The sequence below is a fragment of the Lotus japonicus genome, chromosome 1 (assembly GCF_012489685.1).
Source record: "Lotus japonicus ecotype B-129 chromosome 1, LjGifu_v1.2".
NCBI lineage: Eukaryota > Viridiplantae > Streptophyta > Magnoliopsida > Fabales > Fabaceae > Lotus > Lotus japonicus.
Genome location: NC_080041.1, coordinates 120,538,772 through 120,562,021, shown reverse-complemented (window position 1 = coordinate 120,562,021; position 23,250 = coordinate 120,538,772). Strand labels below are relative to the sequence as shown.

The 23,250-nt window shown below is 37.0% G+C and overlaps 3 protein-coding genes across 4 annotated transcripts; all 3 read right to left on the bottom strand.

The window, feature by feature from the left end:
- Window positions 1–21: 21 nt before the first annotated feature.
- On the bottom strand, window positions 22–7,736 carry LOC130729930 (cationic amino acid transporter 4, vacuolar-like). Its single transcript, XM_057581782.1, has 14 exons — window positions 7,339–7,736; window positions 6,142–6,343; window positions 5,769–5,853; window positions 4,904–5,044; window positions 4,701–4,819; window positions 4,515–4,611; window positions 3,848–4,020; window positions 3,695–3,761; window positions 2,791–2,949; window positions 2,438–2,699; window positions 1,702–1,810; window positions 1,348–1,460; window positions 499–574; window positions 22–395 (listed from the first exon to the last, which is right to left on the bottom strand). Exons 1-14 carry the CDS (start codon window positions 7,508–7,510, stop codon window positions 239–241), a joined length of 1,932 nt encoding a protein of 643 aa, XP_057437765.1. The 5' UTR covers window positions 7,511–7,736; the 3' UTR covers window positions 22–238.
- A 2,663-nt stretch (window positions 7,737–10,399) lies between these two features.
- Window positions 10,400–17,228, bottom strand: LOC130729927 (BTB/POZ and MATH domain-containing protein 4-like). 2 transcript variants are annotated; one of them, XM_057581780.1, is made up of 5 exons: window positions 16,717–17,228; window positions 15,894–16,239; window positions 15,470–15,749; window positions 11,294–11,572; window positions 10,400–10,842 (listed from the first exon to the last, which is right to left on the bottom strand). In XM_057581780.1, exons 1-4 carry the CDS (start codon window positions 17,106–17,108, stop codon window positions 11,298–11,300), a joined length of 1,293 nt encoding a protein of 430 aa, XP_057437763.1. In that variant the 5' UTR covers window positions 17,109–17,228; the 3' UTR covers window positions 10,400–10,842; window positions 11,294–11,297. The 2 variants fall into 2 exon arrangements, with proteins under 2 accessions (XP_057437763.1, XP_057437762.1); XM_057581779.1 differs by having other exon boundaries at window positions 10,400–11,572; window positions 16,717–17,227.
- A 1,584-nt stretch (window positions 17,229–18,812) lies between these two features.
- Window positions 18,813–22,222, bottom strand: LOC130729929 (uncharacterized). The gene is made up of 3 exons (XM_057581781.1): window positions 21,696–22,222; window positions 21,007–21,136; window positions 18,813–19,466 (listed from the first exon to the last, which is right to left on the bottom strand). The coding sequence occupies exons 1-3, from the start codon at window positions 22,110–22,112 to the stop codon at window positions 19,237–19,239; spliced, it is 777 nt and encodes a 258-aa protein (XP_057437764.1). The 5' UTR covers window positions 22,113–22,222; the 3' UTR covers window positions 18,813–19,236.
- Between the last annotated feature and the right edge of the window lie 1,028 nt (window positions 22,223–23,250).

Here is a 23,250-nt window from a genome sequence, read left to right as displayed (position 1 = left end):
GGGAAAAAGATTCTTCTGATGTTACAAGGAAATTCCCACGTACCTTACTTTCAATATATTACATTTTCTTCATACTGCGAACTATATGATACCACATGTTTAAATAAACAATTAAACAATGGTAGTTATCATCCATCTGATACAGGAAACGAAGTCTTGGCTTTACAATAGGACATTTACAAGTTGGTGAAGATATGCAAGGTGAGAAATGAATAGAGACCTGTGGTAACTCTGGTAACTAGGCTAAATGATTTGCTTGAGAACGATGGATCTCATCAGCATATGCTGAGGGAACATAGATTGCATTTAACAGTGAGCTGTGAGTGCGGCCATAGAACAAGTATATAAGAACTCCTATGAGCAACCATACAGAAACTCGAAGCCATGTAGCAGCTCTGAAATTCAAACACAAGAATGATTAGATTTTTGTACTCATGTTATGCTTATGCATGCTTGGCACCACAAAAGAGGAAGCATGATTGTCAAGAGATTTCTCACCCAAGATCAATTAGTAAGTAGGTGTTTATAAGAATGCAGGCAGCAGGTAAGAATGGAACACATGGGCAAGCAAAACCTGAAATACATGAAGACCATTGTGTGAGATTTAACCAAAGCTTGTTATATGAAACTAAGAAGAAACACAATGAACTAGGAGTTAAGGGATTGTGAAACACTTGATAGAAAGTTTGTAAAGATGGTAAATTTAATGACATAATTTACACTACGTTATGAAAGGGTTATTGGAGTAAACCTTAGCATAAACACTTTGGGTAAGCTTACAAAAATAGCTTATTACCTTCCTATAAGCTATCTTGGACTTATTCACAAACTTCTCAAATTAGCTTATGAATAAGCACTTATACCTACCTATAAGCTATTTTGAGCTTATTTCAATAAGCTTCTTAAATAAGCTTATGAACTCGTTCGGAAGAGCTTATTTGAGCTTTACCTTAGAGCATAAGCCTTTATGCAAGTATTTGGAACCTATAAGCTATTTTGAATTTATTTTCATAAGCTGCTCATTTTAGCTTAAGAATAAGCGTTTATACCAACCTTTAACCAATTTTAAACCTATCTCAATAAGCTTCTCAAGTAAACTTATGAATAAGTGATTATTGTCATTTGTTTACCCAAACGCACCTCATGTGCTTAATGCAATAAGGGCTTAAGTAAGTTGTTAACCCAAACACACCCTTAATCATTCTTTGTTGATCATTAGAGATTTATTGCTAAATATAATCATTCTTTTGAATAGAAGCTGGCAACAGAAATCGTGATTCGATCTAAAATGCGTATAACCAACACACCAAAACCTGCAGGAAATTTAGACTTATCTACTACATATACCTCCTGAGTGTCCAAAGCTGTGCCTTGTATCGTCTTGCTCTGTGCAGGCCAGCACAATTAAACTGCACAAAAGAAGAATTGCTCCCATTCCACACAATGTGAAGCGCAAAATCCTGCATATGCACAATCAATAGAAAAGGATTAAACACAAGTAATGAATTCGAAGACATTCAAATTACTAACTCATATGAACCATTTCTTCCCAAAATGTATACAGCATGATTTCATACATAGAAATCAACCTAAACTAGCAATTAGAAATTCAGAGTTAGTTGAAAAGCGTTCCTGAAAACAACATAAGGATTATATCCACACTAACTTCAAAATTAGTGAGGATTGTCAAAGTTGACAGACCTGGGACAACTTTCAGCAGAAGCTGCACCAGCAACAATGAGAATCCCTATACATAGAAAGGCTATGGCCCATGCAGCAAGTTTGCGCCTACTTTTCTCAATCTGTTCATCTGTATAAACAACTCAAAACTCAAGTTTGTCAACTAGCAGATCATGGAAAATAGACGCAAAAGATACCAAAACATTTTCACAGCAAATCCATTGCAATGACTGAAACTAGGTATGTGCTTGTGTGTGAAATATAGATTGCAACTTGCAAAATTTATGTGTTTTAAAAAACTAAAAAGATGCTTAAAAAAATTCAACAAAATGTTAGCATTATTAGACTGTTCTTTATTGACCCTTCAAGATATTTGAGCCAATCCCTGAAAGGCTGGACCACCAAATTGAGTGGTCCACAGTTATGGACACAATGATTGTCATGAGAGGAGACTACCACCACAGTTTCAGATAGATAAAATAGAAACTATAGCAAAATAAGAATGGATTCAAACAATAAAATGACCCTATGAAAAGTTAGGAACCTCCAAAGTATCAGTCACGCTATCAGATTATTTCTACCAATATTCTAGTCAGCCTCACTTATTTTCATATCCAATCCCATCTTACAGAAATCATCAATCAATGAAGGAGGTCTTCAATCTATATGCAGAATTGCAGATTCATATATATTTTTAAATTTATCTAAAAATCATTCCATATAAAGGACGAGAAGTTTCATTTCAAACAATAATTACCTTTAGTTACTTCTTTTATGATTAAAGGATGTCCAAGCAGAAACTCTGACTTGTCACGTAGGTGATTATTCTCATAATAATTAGAAAGATCTACGGAGCTCATGGCCCTATCTTCCTCAGTATCACCACCAGAATGGCTCACTAACGGATCAACAGATGATAGAAGTGAAGATGGAATGGGTACCTCATCAGGTGGAACATATCTGATTATCAAAACTGAAACTGCAACGGTGGTAAATGCAAGCAACGTTCCCACACTAACCTGTATTCCCAAAGCAATGAATATAACAAATGATTCATGTTTATAATCTAAGAAATAGGCATCTCCCTAGTTATTGTACAACTTCACTAACCATCCCTGCTAACTGAGAAACATCCATGAAGAATGCGAGTGCTGCTGCAAAGACACCAACAACAATAGTGCTTTTCAAAGGGATCTGTGTGCGTCTGTGGATGTCTGAGAAGAAAGAGGGTAACAAACCATCCCTAGCCATTGCCATAAAGACTCGTGGCTGCAAAACAAATATGCCAATGGGAAGATGTATTTATCACGTACAGCATCAAGTATCAAAACGCACTGGCACACCTATGCATAGACACATTTAAACACAGATGTGTACATGATACTCAAGAATCAACTGAGAGATGCCTTTATTAGTTGCAATACATGCTGGCAAACTACACAGGATTGCACAAGTTTATGCATGAAAATAACAATACAGTGATTCTAAAATTTTCAAATAAATGATGCTATGCCACCCTTAACTTTGGAGCACACAATAGGCATATGGAACTCGTGCATTTTGCACCAAAACTAAATATGAGAAACAACTAAAAAGAGCAAACAGATAGATTTCAACAACCAGTTGGGTTAAATCATGATTGCAAGTTAAAACATGAACTTATATACCGAAGATGTCCCTGATTTGCGTCAGAAAAAATATTTTGCCAGAACTTATTTTAATTGGGAACAATAATGTACTAGTTAGGATTAAAAGAGGTGTTGCAAGCTTTTCATGAGTGTTCTTTAGGAACATTGCGAGCAAGTATGAAATTTGAAATGGTTCCAAACTCAACACCTGAATTCTTGGTAGTTTCACCTCGTACTAAACCAGAACATGCAAGAAGATGAAAAGGAAACAATCTACTAAAAATATTAGAGGAAGAATGAACTGGAAAAGTAATTTTCAAAACCGAAAGCCAGCCTAACAGAGATGTTAAGTAAATAAATTAAACCTTAAGCACATGTTTAAGTACCTGAGGAAGAACAGAACCCAACAAACTGGAAAAAAGAGCAGTGACAGCTCCAGTCGTTATTAGATACCTGCCACAGGTAAAATGGAGCGTGAAGCATTATTTTCAAATTCAAAAGAGACATCAATATATCCAATGTTAGTCTAAACACCTTACACTGCCCAGTCCATCCCATAGCTAGAAAATGCTGAGGAGATTGGGGTATCAGGGTTTAACTCGTAATACGGTACTAAGCCAACAATAACTGCAGCTACAAGCATATATAGAATGCAACATATAGCTAAGGCAGTTGATATGCCAATTGGCAAATCTCGTTGAGGGTTTTTTACCTGCATGATAGCAAAACTAAAACCTCAGATAAAAGAATATTCAAGATAATGTTTTACAATGCCAGCTTTCCAAAAACCATAATGCTTTTTAGGTATTCAAGCTACCAGACAGAGATGACCTAGCAGTATTACATGAACAAGGTAAAACTAGTGTGTTAGATCTTCTATACATAAAAAAATTCTGTTTATTTGTTTTCTTTAGGTCAACTACTAGCGATTCGCAAGGTTCATAAATCAACTTTTAGAAGAAAAAGAAAAAGAAGAGAATGCCAATCACCACTGTCCTATTAAAATGTGACAGCTATAACAAACTTTCCAGCCTAAACTGATACTGGAGTTATGCAGTATGCAAAGTAAAATTTAGGTTTGTATTCAACATAGTAAATGCATTGTTCAATAATGTATATGTGCTGGGTTGATGTACTTTACATTTAGTTTCTGCTAATACAAATGAGACATGACTTAAAGGATCAGTCCCCCTTGTGAATATTTACCTCCTCAGCGGTGCTGCTCACTGAATCAAAACCAATATATGAAAAGAAAACTATTGCGGACCCAGCAAACATTCCATTCACTCCATATGGAAAATACCTGAGATATCAGAAAAAATTCAGCGATGTCAAGAGGAGGTATGCTATAGATGATGGGTTGAACAATGCAGCCACAAACACATCCATTACCCGCTAGGGAGTTCATATCCAACCCATCCAGACGTGAAACCTAGATATCCACCAACTATAATGATGAAAAGCATGACAATGACATTTACTGTTGTCACAATAGATTGTGCCATTGCGCTCTGAAACATCAACATTAGATAAATAGCTGAGTAAAAGAACTGTATTCATGTATGTTAGCATGCATTTTATATGAAAAAGCATACCTCCTTGATTCCAAGGCACAAGAGTAGGGTAACAAAAAGAATTAATGCAGCTGCACATGGATCAACCACAATTCCAAGACCTGGCAAGGTATGACGAGCCAAAAATACAGGTAGGTTCTCCTGACCACCAAAAAACAAGGCCTACAAAAGCAAGAAAATAAATTAATACAAAACCAAATTGTTAACTATACACACATGCAACTTTGGTTTCAATTACGGAATCAGCACATACATAAAATCATTTGGAAAACCTTACATAATAGCTTAACCTTTTAGGTAAGCAGGTATCTGACATGGTACCAGAGTTGAATTAGTAGATCTGATTTCAAACTTCAAAGCTTAACATCCCCCCAGCACAGTTTATCATTGTTAAATTAATTAAATTCCAGCACAAAGGAACAGTGGGCCTATGATTTATCCACCTTCCAATTCCTAGTGGATTTTAAGGGAGGAAGTGATATAAACTGAGTCTTTGGTACTCCCTTAACAACATAAAATCTTAATATTTGACAAGACACCTCAAAAGTTGCAGTAAGCTATTTTATGCCATTACCACCAGAATTTGCATCAAAGAAATAAACTACATAATCAGTGTCAGCACCATGCTGGTTTTCTTTCTTAGCATTGCCTCTTGCACCTTGTTTCTAAGGTCATTGGTGAACTCCAAGCACATCAAATACTGGGTTTTCAAATCAAGTCCATCACTAAGTGTCAACATATTCAGGATACCCATGTCATACAATATGTGATTCTTGATGACCCAGAACTCATATGTTTGCTTACTCGCTTTGTATATTCTAAATTACAAAGGTAACATGATGTAAAAAGTAAAATTTATGTTTGAGGGAGGGGAAGTATAACACACCAGATTCGGGGTTATGCCACGAGCAACAGCCGAAGCACCAATTGTATATTCTAGAATTAGGGACCAACCAACCAACCAAGCAACCCTGAAACAAATAGCAGTGTAAATCATGGTAATTAATGATGATAAAGAAAATAAAAAGAAAAAATAATCATTCACAATATCTCCTTTTAGTAAATTTCTTTTTTGAAACAAAAACAATAATGTCATTGTTTACATAATTGCATCACTCCACTAGAGGCAGTTGGAAGGTTGATATCAGTACATAATTGTTTTGTCAATGTGGATAACAACATATTTTTTCAACTCATGAGTAGTTCACTTAATCATCACACATAAAGTTTTGTTCCAAAATTGGCAAAATGTAACTTACCCTTCTCCAATGCATATGTATGTATAATGATAAGCACTCCCTGCAGATGGGCATCGACATGCAAGCTCTGCATAACACAAAGCTGATAGCGCAGCAGCTATTCCTGCAATAAGAAGTGATATTACGAGTGCTGGTCCTGCCTGCTCTCTAGCAACTGTTCCTATGAGAATATAAACTCCAGCCCCTATCGTAGCTCCAACCCCTGGTTTTCAAGAATGATCAATTACCTTTGGGAAATAAATGTTTGGTAAAAAGAAGCTGAAGCCCAGATACAATAGAAAAAACATAAATTAGAAGTTGGCACTTGTGCATGTTATGATAAGTTATCTAGGCTGTATTACTTCTTGAGAATACCCAAAAACACAACCAATGAAACTTAAAAGAGGAAAGATCAACTAATCAACATTTGGAGGACCAGGGAAGCTCCTCTTAGCAAAATTGCATACGCTTACAACTTCCTGAAAAACATAGGCTCAAGCGCTCAACTAAGTGTTATGGCCATACTTGTTTGGTCCTTTTTTTCTTGTATTATTCAACTCTGTTTGAGGCCATGTAACATTGGCACCAACCCCTTACTGCATTTTGATAATTCAATTTAATCAGATAACAAATTTTTAATAAAGAATGGTTTTGATATTTCTCCTTTTTTCTATTTGAAGTTGCCCTAATTATCCTCAATCAACACCACTATCAATGATAAAGAAACACTTTCATGCTTCAAGCTCTAGCTGCACAAATGCACCCCCTCCATACTGAATCAATGATGTGAGTGGTCCCCTCAAATCCACTGCTATGTTCAATCTTCAATTCACATGGATGATATTCTCAAATCCTCACACATCAAAGAAACTAATACCAAACACACAACCCCACCTAGTACATCCACAAGACTCACCAAAGCAACATTTTTCATATATATAAAGGAGGGAAAAATCAATAAACTGGTATTCAAACCCATATAAAAAAAATTGAACCTAAGGAGCAAAATTAAGTCACCACATTAACCAACATTAAAGTTAATACAAAAAAAAAAGCAGAAAACAAAATCACCCATACATAACAGACAGAAGCAAATATTACAATATCACATACTCCAAAGTCAAAACTTGTAGTACTCAATTCATTCATTCACAATCCCTTAGTCTAATTTTCATTCTTCCATAACAGAAATTTGTTGTATTGAAAATGAAAATATACCGATTCCAACAAGATCAACAGCAGATAACTTCCTAGCCAATTGAGCATGGCCCCTAACATGAACAGAATCAACTTGCTTCCTCCTAATCAAGCTTCCAAACCCCCTTAACAATTTCCCTCCTCCTCCTCCAAACCCAACACCACCAGCATCATCCCCACCCTTCACGATCATTATCCAATACCAATACAAGAATTACCAAGTATTGATTCTACTTTGTGATCAATTTTCTTCTGCAAAAAGATGCAAATTTTGATAAACCCCACAAATTTTTATGCCCAGAAAAATCAACCCACTACTTCCGTTTTCCTTTTGCAGAGAGAAAGGGAAAAACTTGAAGAGCGAGATGAGTCAGAGGCTATTGCGTATTGCAATGGTTTTCAAATATTGTGATATTAATATGATATGACTATGATTTGTGTCATCAATCAAATCTATTATATAACATTGTGGATGCGCAATTATTGATGACAAAAAGTTTATTTTAAAAAAATAGAACATTGTCAACAGCCTTATCTTGAGTAGTTCCTAGTAAAATTCTTATGCAAAAAATATTTTAACATTTCATATGTTTTTTTTTGAAATAAATTATTCCCGTAGGATAGCTCAAGTGATAGGAGTTGAGGACATATAGGTTGGGTAGGGGAGGTCCAATGATCGATTCTTGACGGGTGCAATTTATCTTTCTAATGTACAAAAAAAAACATTTCATTGTTGAGGATTTAAAAATTGGCTAGATTAGGTTTAGAAGAAGAGAAAAATGATAAAAAATATATAAAAAATAGTGGCTTCCCTCACTTTTTAAAATGACATAACTTATTCACTTTAATGCTAACTGTGTTAATTGATTGATTCATGTGGATAATAAATTATATATTTGTTGCAATTGTCCCATGTTATAAGTTATCGACGTGACATGTGACATTTGTAATATAATCCTAAACAATACTCATGGCGAATAGGGTGATATTACCCATCATGTAGATACATGTTGACAATCATTTACCCATTTCAGTATTGCAAGTGATCTCGTGTGAATGTGCATCAACTTTGGTTGAAGGAATAGTAGTTGTAAGAGGGGAAAGTCTCTGATGTCGATTGTAATGAAGAGAGCGAAATCTTATTATGAGAAAATGGTTGGGTCCGAGAAAATGTATTGCATCATCCTCTTGTCACGAAAACACATATTGTTTGTGTGGTTAGAAGCTAGTGTTGATGACTATTGCAAGAAACTCTAGGAGATGGCTTTGGAGCAGTGTTTAAAACTCGACTTGGATCGACCGTTTGGATCGGGACTTGGTCACCTGATCATTTCGACCCTCTCAAAGGATTGAATATGCAAACAGCATAATGAGAACCAGTAAGATTCGGTCAGTTTAATGATTAAACCGATGACTTAGTCGATTTTTAGTTGAACCGACGATCACCCCATTTTTTTTTAAATTACGAGTCATGTACTTAAGCTCAATTTGAATAAAGTAGAGTTGTTAATAATTGTATAATATATTGGATCTGCACACGGGAGATGCAGGCTTTGGATATTTCTACCAAAAACATGAAATTATTTATAAAAATTGGGGACTCCATGAGTTAAAGGAAGTGGACCTAAACTTTTACCACTACACCACCATGTTATATTACTAATTAGTGATGTCTTGTATTATTTATATATTAACTTCATATTGCATTGGGGTTTTTTTTTTATTTTTTAATATAGCATTCTAATCAATGGCTTACTCGTCTGATGAGTGACTTATTAACTCAGTGCCCCGCGAATCGTTAATTGACCCAATAGATTTTTAGTATGCTGCTCTCAAAATGCCATTAGTGAAACCAAAGTTGATGCCTTGTAAGGACATGTGCCAACTATTATAATTTTCTCTCATTAAAAAATAAGCTAGTTGTGTTTTTTTTTTTTGAATGAGATGATGAAGAGGTTAAGCAGCAAAGTTAGGGGTAAACAAGTGTTGAGTTCCATGATGAGCTGTTGGTGGAGTCAAAGTTAAAGATTGCAAGACTCAAGGAAAAAGTTATTGAGAAAGGAAGTGGAAAAATAATATTTGTTGTACCTGTATCTAACGCAATATCAATTGTTATGTGTCTGGTATGTGTAATGATATGTTGTAGGATTTTTATTAGGTCATCATGTTTTGTAATGACAAGGGTCAAGGGTTACAATGGTATATGTATTAGCACTGTTTTTTTTTACGGTCATTAGCACTGTTGTTTGAATGGATATTATGATTTGACCAAATTCAAGTCTATTATTCTTCTAGTAGAATGATTTTATTGTTTTGTTAAACACATTTTAGAATTGATGATTTGTTACTAGTTTTTTTTTTCGAACGTAGGATAGTTGTTTGTTTTTTTGAAACTAGGATAGTTGTTTGTTACTACCCATAAAATTATAATTAATTCCATACGCAGCCAAATATCTTATCTTCATACCTCAAATCCCGACAATATAACAGAGATAATTACGAATATACGATCATCTAAGAAATAGAGACTTATATCCACTAGGTACAGTAGACAAATCTCATTCACGTGCTATTACTTTAGTGTATATATAAATACAAAATACTGTATTATACTATTATGGGCTGTTTTTTTTTTTGTCAATTAAAATGGTTCATAAGCATTGTCATGCAATTTGCATTGATAATTTTCTTAGGAAGTCTCTTTTCGAAGCTATTGATAGTATCGTAAATATGCTCAAGGAGGCCAAATCGCTAAGAAAAGCTTATGTTGAGTCCTTTGGGATGATAATAGTGGAGCTTATTGCAAGGAGAAAAGTTGTGAATCTCCCAAACTCCTGTAGAAAATTATCAACTTTAAACCCTCATTGCAGAAAATTCCAAGTCCCAACTCAAAACTGGAACATAAATTTGACGATAAAACATCTTTTAAACCTCAAATTTCCACCCACAAATTAAACTTGGAATGTGAAATAGTGAGGTATAACACAACTTAACCTCAGATTCCTGTGGCACCTCTCATATGAATAAGGTTATAAAATATCGTTCTCTATAAATAGTGTCAAAAAAAAATTGGAGGGAGAGAGAAGCAATAGGTGTTTCCTAAATCAACAAGGATGAAGATTTCCATAGTTATAGTAAACAAGCATGAAATATTGTCCTGTGGTCAACAGCCAGGTAAGAAAGGCCCCCCTAACCCTAAAAAAGAAAAAGAAATAGAGCAGAAAGAAAGATCTCATTACAATCAACGGTGAACTAGATTGTTTAGCCACTTCATCTCATTTTGCCAACTAATGCTAACATTCATTAATATTAAAAGATACATGACTAATGTTACAAAATGAACAAGCTACCAGCAAGGGCTTCTTCCTCACTGGTGGTTGGTTGTACGACATAGCTCATTCCTCCCCATCCTCTTCGGAAGACGGAAAAAGGAATAATGTCCACAGAAATAAAATAAAAAAAGCGAAGCGAAGAACTGCAGGCTGGTCTTGTGCCAATAACCCGTTAACTTGTCCCAACAAATCCCTGCATAAATCGGTCGGTTCATGATTCTCATCATTTTTTAACTGAACTGGGAGTCTGGGACTATGAGGAAACAAGACAAGTCTCAGACAATACTGTCTATTGTGTATTGACTACTAAATAATCTTTTGCAGCCTGAAAATAAATTGTCTTCACAAAACACATCCATCAAGCAAAGCATGACCGGTTCTTCAGGATAAGATTCCCCAAAAGTTTTCATACAAGGATCAATGGACATATAAGTACCACTTCATCCTTGTAATCATATTATCAATCAAAGAAAACAATAGCATTTATGAGACATGTTACAATGGTGGCAGTATCCAGCCTGGTTTTTTTATATTGTTTTTACATGCATCCATCCTTTGCCCACCCAAAGAATGGAGGTTATTCTTGACCCTGCAGTACCTTTAATCTACCATTTGAGGCTAACTGACAAGAGATGGAAGTTTACCTCATCAAGCTTCTTGCTCTGGACTCCTATCATTGTTGTTAACACCATCAGAAAGGTTAACCCATAAGCTTTGACTTCTTTCAGCTCCATTTTCCCAGGTTTGTTGTCTCACACTACGATCATTGGTGTCACCACCATCAGAAAATTGGGCCCACACGCTTCTACATTTTCCTTCTCCACTCGATTCCTCCTCGCATCCAGCCACCGTTTTAAGCAGTTCCGATTGCAGTAATGGACAGTTTTCCTTGAGATACTCAAAACCATCTGATTGCATCACAGCTGCAGCAGACAGAATAAACAAATTAATGGGATGAGAATTAACTAAAATACATCTGAGGGGCACTGCTTTGACAATTCCTGATTCTAAGGCTATTACTGAAAATCAATGAGATGCCATTGTTCAATATAAAAACTGGAAACACAAATTGATGCGTGTGCAAACTGAGAAGTCTAGGGAGAAGTAACAATAACTGTACCGCAAAAACAACATAGACAGACTGGCTGAGTCAACCTTCTTTCATTTTTGGAACCAGCCTACTGAGGTGGCCCTGTGAATACCCTATTTTTACCCAGGCCCTTCTTCATTTTTAGGCAAAAACAGAAGGGGACAACAAAATGGGAAAAAAAAACAAAAAATGAAAGAACAAAAAGAAAATATAAACATTTGACTTCAGAGATTGAATGGAAAAATTAATGAGACTAATTATTAGACCTCATACTGACTTCCTACTTCAGATTTTAAAACTTCTACTGTACTTAATTGAGTGTAGTATAACTTGATAAAATTTGGATGGCACAAACTTTGTATTTTAAGCATAACTCGAGCTATAAATGTGTTGTTCAAGTGAATCTTATATGGTTAAAAGGTTGAGTGATAAACCTTAGTCTATGACTATAGTGAAGAGCCGAAAACTTGTAAATAAATATTCCTCCAAGTAAAAATAGTGTTGTCAAATAGTGTTTATGACAGCTCCATCACAGAATGTGATGGCAGGTTTGAAGCCTGACGCCATACAAGAGTCATGGTGTAGCATATTTCCAATGGCGGCCACCATTCCCACCGCGACCGAGGCAGTAACTGCAAAAACGGTGTCCGTAAAGTGAGAAAAGAGAGCGGAAGATGGGTCCAACCGACCTGACCTATACCTGACTTTGGCCGACAATTTTGGAACCCTAAATCTTGACTTTTGTTCACTTCCTACTCGTTTCAGTCTAGCAGCTTCTACCTTCACCTCCGTGATTGTTCTTATTAAAAGACTTAGGTCCCGCATCCAAGGTTAGTTTGATGGTAAAAATCCAAATTTCTAAAGGCATTTTGGGCTAAAGTACATCATTGAGACTCAAGTTCTAATAGAATGATCACAAGCCCACACATGGCCTCTAAAGTTCCGCTTCAGTACAAGGCAAAGCAAGTCCAACAAGAGTACAAGACTAGTCCAGTTGGACTTGAGTGGGAGTGTTAAAAGACTTAGGCCACATCAATGGGTTCAAGAAAAAAAACAAAAGTATACAAGTTGAAATGGGGAAAGTCCGAATGTCTTATGGCATTTTGGGATAGACATCATTCCAACTCACACAATTGCCCTCTCCCCAATCTACAACAACATTCTGAACTCGCGCATCCAAGTCCAACAAGAGTTCCTCCGTCACTTTTCTTCTCGTCCCATTCATCCTGGCGATGCTCGCTGGCCACTATCTACGCCGACAACCTCAGGACACCATCTCCAACCACTTCTGGTGAATAATTTTTTGATTTCTTGCTTTCTTTTCTCAAATCTCCCTTCTCTGTTTCTCTCTCCAAATCACTGTTCCCGGTCTTGTCTCTCTCAATCTCTAATCTCTGTTTTCAATAGCCCCCCATTATTTGATTCAGCTGTCTACCTATTTCAATCTCTGTTTTCAATAGCCCTTCATTTTCCCCCTCACTTTGTTTAATTCTGGTTACTGGACAGGACTGGACCTGTTTATACTCTTTTTCCCCTGTTTGTGACTATTCAACTGTTTAGCAGATTTTTATGAGACTTGCGGTGTTCTATGTATGATAGTATGATATATTTGATGGATTTATATTAATTTAGATTATTGTTCTTCACATTTACTATGTTTACTATAGATATACATGGGATAGACTCGTAAGCTATGGATCCCACTAATGGAATGGGACTGTAACTATATATAGTGTTTTTACTATGGCCAGCATGGCTTCGGCTGTAAACAGCAACACCATCCACCACATTTCTATGGCGGACTTTTTGCTTCCTGCCATCCACCATTGATAACACTGGGTAAAAATTGCTCAAAAGTAGCGCAGAAATTCATAACACTGGAAGCAGCATGACCCAGGGCCGCAAATGGGCCCATATCTGGAGTTATGGGGGCCATTTTGGTATCAAACCAATACCATTTAATAGCTAACATCAATATCTACAATTGTTAGAAGTGTCTAAAACCTGTGTCAAGCATCTTATGACTTACAATCAGTCATAACTACCAAAAAAATTCCGGCACTGGAAGCATGCCCAATACTAATTGACCCATATCTAGAATTGCAGGGGTCGTTAGGGTGTGTAACGTAACGTCAGACCAGTGCCATACAGAAGCTAACATCAAGAGCCGACAACTCAAATAAAAATCTTGGAGTCAAATAATATCATTTTAAATGTTTTATGGACGTTAGAAGTAGACTGATCAAGTTAGATGTGTACCAATTAAGCATTTACTCATCACTTACAATCTTTCCATGTTGGATACCACTCACCTCAACTCCCAACTCAATCAAACCCAAACCTCCCTACTCGCCAATAAAGGCAAGCAAATTAATTGACACAAAAGGGGAAGCAAAGCTCAAAAAACAAAAAAGCAGCTACTCCTTCCTTTTTTACATACTCAAAATCGTAGTTATCAAGATCATGATCTTGATCATAAGATCAGCCAATCTAATGCAACCAAGTGGCTCCACCGATCTGGATTGCAACAAACATCGTGACTTGGTAAAATCGCAGCTGGATCAGCGACTATAGGTGTGGGATTGGAGACCAGATTCGATCATGGCTCCAACATGTTACGGGGTTGATTGTGCGACCCAACTTCAAAAAACCAATTTTCTCACCCAAATTTCCCCCAATTTTCAATCGCGAGACACATGTTCTGAAACGCCCATTATTAAGTTCGAAGGCCCACATTTCACTGAAAACCCTAATCACATCTTTGCCTTTGCCACTTCTGCTCTACTATTTCGAAACGCCCACAAGAAAATAAAAGTTAGCGTCATTCTCCCCCCTCCCCACCTTTTTGTTTCTCTCACCTCCCGCCCTTTATTTACATTCTTCTCATTTCTTCCCCTCATTTCCTATATTTTCCTCCAATCTCAACTGAAGTCTTTCACACCCATGGTAGATACGAGCTAAGGAAGGCTAACCCCAAGGGGTTGGTCGAGTGGAGCAAGACAGGGTCTCGTATTTGACATGTTGCAAGTACGAGCTCCAAGCCATCCCCTTGAAGCGAGGTAAATACAAGTCTCCTATAAGTGTTCTTTGAGTTCGGCACCCTAAATTTTCTTTATCAAAAGGAAAAAAAGCTCGAGAAGGGTGTTACAAATTTCTTGAATATTGTCATGAAGCTTCGATGTAAACCCACAACCCTAAAAATTAGGGATTTAACTTTAGGGCATACATGAGTAGTTAGTAGTGTTATATATAGTAGAAAGATCAAACTTCAGATCTTTTTATGGTTTTCTCCAAACCCTAGGTCTAATAAATTGGGCATTTTCGTCTACTCTCTTCGTTACTCATTTTTGGTGTTTTGATTCACAGGGAGATAATTCTTTTGTTCATCCCGAGGACTCTGGAAGAGATTAAGTCAGCTCTCTATAGTTGTGAGTGTGTAGTTTACATAGTGGCAACTGGCAATTATTATATTTTATTTCTTTCATGTGAAGTATGTGTTCCTAGGCTATTCATCTACCCACAAAGGATACAAATGTAAGGACTCCACAGATCGTATATTGCAGGGCATTTCTCATCAGCATGAGAATATGAACAGATAAGTATAATCTGTAGAACATATTCAGTAGTTGCTATAGTGTTCCTGTTTGATATCTAAATTTCCACATGCTAAAGAGAACAATGTAAGAGCTCAAACATAGAACTGGGTGGGAAAATTAGGCAGTAAACTCACCAACAAGGTTTTCAGCAGAAAATTGTAGACAGATGGACTTCAGTTCTGTAGCATGATGACGATCAGCAAGAGCCAGAATATAGGCAACAGAATCTATTGATATGTCTTTGCAAATTACAGACTCACACATCAGCTTAAGTCTTGGCAAACCATACTTTTCTGCAGCAGCTAACAATTTTGCTGCAAATGTTTCAGATACTGAAGGCCAGAATGATGAACGCGACATAAAGAGCTCTTCATCTTCTATAAGAGAGTCTCTATAAATAAAATGAAGCAACGCCTGCTCAACAATAGGAATCAGTGAACTTTAGATAACCAGGAAAACTATTTGCTACTCTGAATTAGTTAGAACGCATGTTAAGTGCATGAAAAACAACTGCAAAAGGATAGAGGGGAAAAAGGAATCTATCAAGAAAAATACTACCTTGAAAACCTTAGGTTCCATGTCATCAATGACTATGTCACGATCATCTTCCTCCATCCCATTGAAAAACTCAGTTTCAAACGCAGATGACCGGGTAGCCAAAACAAGCTTATGTGCACGAAACCTTTCTCCGCCAACACAGAAAGTAACATCAGATCCTTCCTCGCTCTCCAACAGCATACCATAATGCTCTCCAGCATCAGAGTCAGGAACCTGTATAATGTTCAACTTTGAACAATCTATGGATGACACCACAACACCAACAGTGCAGTTTATCTTCAAGCAGTCATCCTTCAGGAAGGTTGATGCCTCAAGCTGAGCCCGTTTGAAAAAACGCTTGTACCCCCTAACACAAAATGGCAGAGCGTGCATCATTAGCCGCATCGTAAAGCACATCACAAAATCACAACCCTCACATCAAACAATTAGAATAAGCACAACAATAACATCAAGGAATTGCATTCTCAAGTCGCATCACCAAACCTAAGAACACAATTTGTTCGCTTTTTTCAAAATATTGTACTCGAAAGAAAATGAATCAGCCAGTAACAAACCTGACCTAAGATTAGAACTCACCAAATTAACCCACCATACAACGTGAACCTTTATATTAACTTCAACGACGCTTAGTGTCCAACTTATCACACCTAATCTAAGAAGGCACCATGCTCTATCAGTCATTAACTAATAACACCTAAACCACCCATCAACTGAAAAATCCACACCTAACCAAAGAATTCACCATGCTCAATCCACCAAACCAAACAACACAAAACTCAAAACAGAAACAAATGAATGAAGAAACAAAAAAAAGAGTGCTAACCACATGCTCCCACGGTACTTGAGAGTATAGGGACCGCTCTCGAGCGAGCGATCGAAGTGGCTATGGACCTTATGCTTAGCATTGGGGCTCTGATCGAGCAAGGTGAGCTCGAAAAGAGCGCGAACATCGGTACCCTCGGAGGCGAGCGCGATGAAGACGGAGACATAGGCGGAATTGTCCTCGGGGTTCTTGCCGTCGGGGTAGAAGTAGATTGCCCACTGGTACCCTCCGACGGTGAAAGTTTCGCTGGCGATGTGCTTGCCAACTCCCATACCCTTCGCCAGAGAGTAACCCTTGATCACGAACTTGTGAGAACCGTTCACCGTCTCCGTCACCGACCGAGAGCTTGTACGAGATGTCAGAATGCTCATGTTCCTGCTTCCTCCTGCCATGGTTTGGTTTGGTTTCAATTTCTTAACATCTGTTTGTGTCTCTCTGACTCAATTTCTTCAGATATGGGATTTTGATTTTCCCACAAAGGGAAGTGAATGAAATGGCTTTTAACTTTTAAGGAATGAGAGGATTTATAAGGTGAAATGTCATTTAAGTCTTTGCATTTATAAACACATGTTTTACCGTTGGATGTGTTTGTTTTTTATTGGACGGCTGCGATTGCGATTGCTAATCGGTTACAAGTTGGTGCGGTTTTTAACGACCAAGGTGCAAAGTGAAGCAAATGAATTGGCTTTTAAGGACAATGTGGCAGTTTATAAGGTGCAATGTTGTTCAAGTCTTTGCATTTGTACAACACATGTTTAAGCCGTTTTTTATTGGACGGTCGCGATTGCTTACAGGTTACAAGTTGGTTCGGTTTTTAAGGACCAAGGTGCAAAGTGAAAGTGAAGCAAATGAATTGGCTTTTAAGGATAATGTGGCGGTTTATAACGTGCAATGTCATTTAAGTCTTTGCATTTGTACAACACATGTTTAAACTGGTAGATTTATTTGTTTTTTATTGGACGACTGTGATTGCTTACTGGTTACAAATTGGTCCGATTGTTAGTTATTTGTAAAGTTGCCCCAATTAAAAGTTGGGTTCGCATGATGCCTCCTTATTGGGTTTGCATGATGCCTCATTGAGTGTGTAGAGTTATGGACAAGCACGCATTCAATGTCAACCCTAGGTGCTTGGCGTCGATGGCACCGTGAGGGTGAAGTCTAAGCGAGCCAATGCTTGTGTTCCTTGACTATGTGCTATATATGCTTTTCGATTTTTCTACTCTATTGTGCTTTACTGGGTTTTCTCTCGAGTTTTTTAGTTTGATCCAAGTTGACTTTTTTTTAGCATTTTGAACTTAAATATATTGTTATGTTATCTGATTGTACATGATTTACATTATTAATATGTTAATTAATTATTTAAAATATTAATACTTGGTTTAGAATATATTTTTTAACACCTAGGATTCAATCACATTTGAACCGACAAACCTTAAACTTCACATATTAAACTCATCTTCCGGATTTTAAAACATTGTAAGACCCAAATGTTCCATTTAGAACTTTTTTTTTTTGAAAGCATAAATATATATATTAATATGACACTTTGGGAACAAAGCTCAAAAGAATACAGAGCAAGAAAGGGGAAAAGTACCCACAAAAACTAAACGCCTAACAATGAAACGCCATCCGCAAAAATATGAGATAAAGCGCCCAACAAAAAGATCGACCAAGAATATACAAAGGAAGCTATCAACACCCCAAAAAACCAACCTAAAAGCTTCCATTTAGAACATTTTAGCATAAATATATACTTTTTTTTTTTTGTTCCATCGGAAAATATTTTAGCATAAATATAAATACAAACATAGTTTTACATATTTATAAACGTAAAACTCACCACATTAAATTTTCGATAAGAGAAGCAAAATTTTAATTCAACATTCAATACGTATAAACATTAAATTTAACAAAAACCCAAACACGCGCCTAGTTATTCTTTGGACCCCACACACGGGTGTCCAGTCTCTCCCTAATGCTTATTTTCTTTCTCTTGACCTCTCGGATTTCTTTTATTTTCTGGTGCAAGGTTAGCGAGGGGGCATGAAGAGCCAAACAATCATCGTTCTCCATGTCAGAAATGTGAACTCATAAAAGACACAAGACAAAGTCACTTGAACACTATCCATGTACATAGGTGGCATAAAATATTTATTAAGGACAAGAGGGAGAACTTCAGTGATATCCCTCAGCCTACTGAGGGATAAAAACCGAAACATCCATAAGAAACAGAAATATCCATATTTCAAATATAATCTCAATATATAAACTTCCTTTTCTCATTCCCAATTACTTTATCCATTTTTGCCAAAAGAAAAGGCAGAAACAGAGGATTGAAAGGTGGGAAGGAACAGAATAGGCATAGAAGAGGAGGCTCACAAAAAAACCTAACATCGGAATTCTAAAACCGTGTCCTTCACTGCTGCCAAGAATCAACTAATAAGATGCCCGCCGATGTTACATGTTAGCTAAAAAATGCTTCAGTGTAGCAGTAACAACCACCAAAGATACAATAAATAGTTACTTAGATTTCTTTGGTGGTTGTTGTTCAGAAACCCTTTGGCCCATAATTTTACATACAGGTTCATCTTTTGAGTGAAGAAGTTTTAGTGCAGGATGAACAATGAGATCTCCCATTACCAACTTTTGGCCCACATCCATCTCACTTAAATCCACGTCAATATATGGGGGAATAATGTCTGCAGGGCATAAGTACTTAACAGTCCTTCTGATGGTATTCAAAGAAGCACCTGACCAAATATGTAAAGGGATGAATAATACTCAGCCAAGTAAAACATTATAAACACAAAACAAAATACTTCAAAAAGTTATTTTGATAACGTGCAGACATTAGTATACATACATCCAAGTAGCACGAATGTCATTTAGAAAGCAGAAATGTTCAAAAATGACAGTTCACTTTGCACCATAAAAAATTAGGCACATGTCCTAAAACAGAATGGCTCCATAATAACTATAATTATCTGACAAAAGTAGTCTTCTATCCTTGTAATAATAACCTGGACATAAGGCACTTTAGGCTTTGTTTGGGAGTTTTTAGGGAATGGGAAGGCTTTGAGGGGAAGGGAACAGGATGGCAAGAGACAGAGATGGGAGTAAGTCATTCCCTTGTTTGGAAGTCCCCCCCCCCCCAATTTGGGGGAGCCAAAAAATATAACTAAGAGTTGGTTTTGGAGGGGTCGTGGAGAGTTATTACTTATTAGAAATACCCCAAACCCTCCTCCCCCCCTCTTTTAAAATCTCCCAAACAAGGGGATGGCTTCTTATAAGCCTCCCTCTTCTCTTTCCTCCCCTTCAAAACTCAACTTACAAACACACCCTTAAAAACATGCTAATTTACTTGTAGGCTTATAAGTTACAAAAATATCTTATGTGTTGCATGAATCAGATCATATTTTCAACCATAGTCAATCCAATGCAGAATGGGCTTTCAAAATTTACCAATAAATTATGCTTCTAAATATAATCAGCATAATTCCCCAGAGGATTGAAATTGTTCTCAAACCAAGCAAATATTTATTTGTATTTAACAACTCAACAACTAGAAACAACAGATGATGGTGTATAATTAGCTCTCCCCAAATGTTATGAGCCTCATGCACTGGGCCATCCCTCTTCAATTATAGTTGAGCTTTTTTATTTGGCAAATAAAACTCACTCTTAGACCTATTTATCTACCAAATACCAATTATCATTATAAAAAAGAATGTACACCAGCACTTTGCCACACTAAGCTTTGCATAGACAGCCATTTGAAACAGAAACCACGACAAGATTTTTCAAAAGAACAAAATCCATTGCATTTACCACCTAGCCTAAGCCTTGTGAGCATCAAATTCTACCTATACAGACCTGTAGCTTGCCTTGTAAGTTTTGAAGCTATGTTGATAGAATCTGGCAAGGATCATTAAGTTCATAAATATCTTACCACCTAGCACGATTTTAAATCCAATCTATACATTACAGATCTGTAGACTTGCCCTGAAAGTTTTGAAGCTAAGTTGATAAAATTTGGCAATGATCATTGAGTTACCTTGTTACACTTAATGCTCAAGCTTCTTTTTCTCTTGCCTCCAAAAGTTAGACAGATGAGTGTCAATCAAACAGAATACTAACAAAATCACAAAAAGATTCCAACACACAAAATTTCATAGAAATAGGGAGGTGGTGTCATGCAGCACAGCAGCAAGTTAATATAACAAATAAAATTCATTGGCGGAAAATTAAAACATGAATGCAATACACATTCCATTTATGCAAGCTGCAAACCTTTCTTTAGCCCAGGGGAAACATCGTCTCCTCTGTATACAAGAGGAACGTCAACTCTCAACAATGCGTCTGATGGAGCCCTTAAAAAGGTGACATTCAACGGTGCATCTGTTCCAGCTTGCAAATGAATCTAGGAAATTTCCAAAAAGACAAAATGTTCAATACGAACCCACAATATCAATGCGTCCACAAGTCTATTCATAAGACCCCACAAAAGAACTCACAACTATTAAACTCACACAACAGGCTTAGTTATCATAAAAGCAAAAGGATACACCCAAGTTTTTACAACGACAAATCAAAAGAAGCTTGTAGTTGTGTTAACTACCCTAAATCAAAGCCCCAAAATCCACATCAAATATATCAATATGACTTGGGAAAAGTTCCATTCTCTGATTCTTCCACCCTTTTCCATGGAACCAAAATGTACCACTTAGTTTTACCTTTTACCCTACATTCAATATGCATCAAACAGAGACCAGAATTTCATTGCACCAAACACTATCATAATACAAAGGAAGATGACGATGCAAGGAGATTCTCTCATGAATCACATATCTTCAAATAACAATAAACATTGAAATAATTCACAAACCCAGTTTCAATTCCCACACCAATTCCCTCACAATCTCAAATATCACACTGTAACCTTAACAGCAATTGGAATGTGAGGATTCAGATAGGGTTACCTGGTGGGGCAAAACGCGAACATTTTCAATGATCTCATCGGAGTCGAAGTCGGAGAGGACATGGAGTTGGAAGAGGCGGGAGAGGAAGAAGGAGCGGCCGAGATGCGTGACGAGCTTCCTGATCTGGTCTCTACGGACGGAGATGAGGCGCTTGTTGCCACCGTGCTGGCCGTCTTCTTGCTCGAACACGATGCCGGGGACCCGCCCCGCTTTGCGCTCCTTCGCCGAGATGTTCGACCCGGACTCTTTGCGAGGGATCGCGAGGATCGTCTCGTCGTGCTTTGGGTTCGGCCTCGGAAGGCCTTCAAGGTACGTCAACTGCTCCGGCTCCGGAGGGTGGAGGAGTGCGGCGGCGGCTTGTGAGAAGTGGCGGCGGTGCACGGAGGCTCTGGTGAGGATGTGGCGGTGGAGATACATTTGTGCTTAGTTTGGGGTTTTGGGAGTGAAGTGGGAAGTGGGAAGGGTTTTTGGTGGGGTGAGGATTGTGCTGTGACAATGTGAATACACCCACTACACTCAAGAACCTGACCAAAATTAATATTGAAGTGCGGTTTGCTTTTTATTTTAGTGATAAAATTGGTACATCATAATTAAATGAAGGTATAAATGTGAATAGGAATCAACGAGTGAGGTAATGAAAGTGGAGTTTACATCTATACTTAGATTGAGAAACGAATGCGGTTGTCCTAGGTTGAAGACACGCTTCGCCTCAATACGTAAGACTTGGTATCTTGGAAGCTTGTGGACCTGAATGACTGACTCATATTATGAGTCTGAGACTTTAGCCTAGCAGATTCGGGTGAATCACAACATATTGAGCTTATTCGTTATAGTGGCCGACTAAGTTGTCTTCAGAAGACCAAACTATGAAAGATGAATCATAAGTATTAGGCCCATTAGCCTATTATCTTTGCTCGATTGTTGTTACAGTCACATATATTTTATGAGGGGTAGCATATATTAATCTGCATAAGCTCAAAAAAACTTATAAGTAGCTATGTACGTAAGCTCTCTTAAACTCTTGCATTAGCGTTTATGATGTAAGATAAGCTTAAATAGGCTTTTCTAAAGCCTAAGAAAAAATTAGGTTATAACATTCTACCCTTATGCTTCAATAGAAAAATATTCATAAAACAATTTGTAATAAAAAAAATATTTAGCGAATATATACATTTTTTTTCAGAGTTGAAATTTCTAAGAGCTAGTTTTGTTAAGTAAACATGATACTCCTCCATTTTTTAGCACTGGATTCCTACTATTATTTTGGAAATTTTAATCATATTTCTAATTCTTTTTAACTCCCCTCATACATACCTGATCCCGATTCTCATTGTTTCAATTGTCACAATGTCATTCTCGTGATTTTAGCCATATATTTGCTTAATGTTAACTTTTTCTTTTGAAATAAATTCTGACGACAATAAACTAGAAGAGTACATTATACAATGCCCCCACCCCCAAACCAAAAACCACAAAAGTGATGTAAAATTGCTTATTTCTGTAACTTTTCACTGACGGAAATATTACCTTCAATGCATAATATAGGTCACCGATT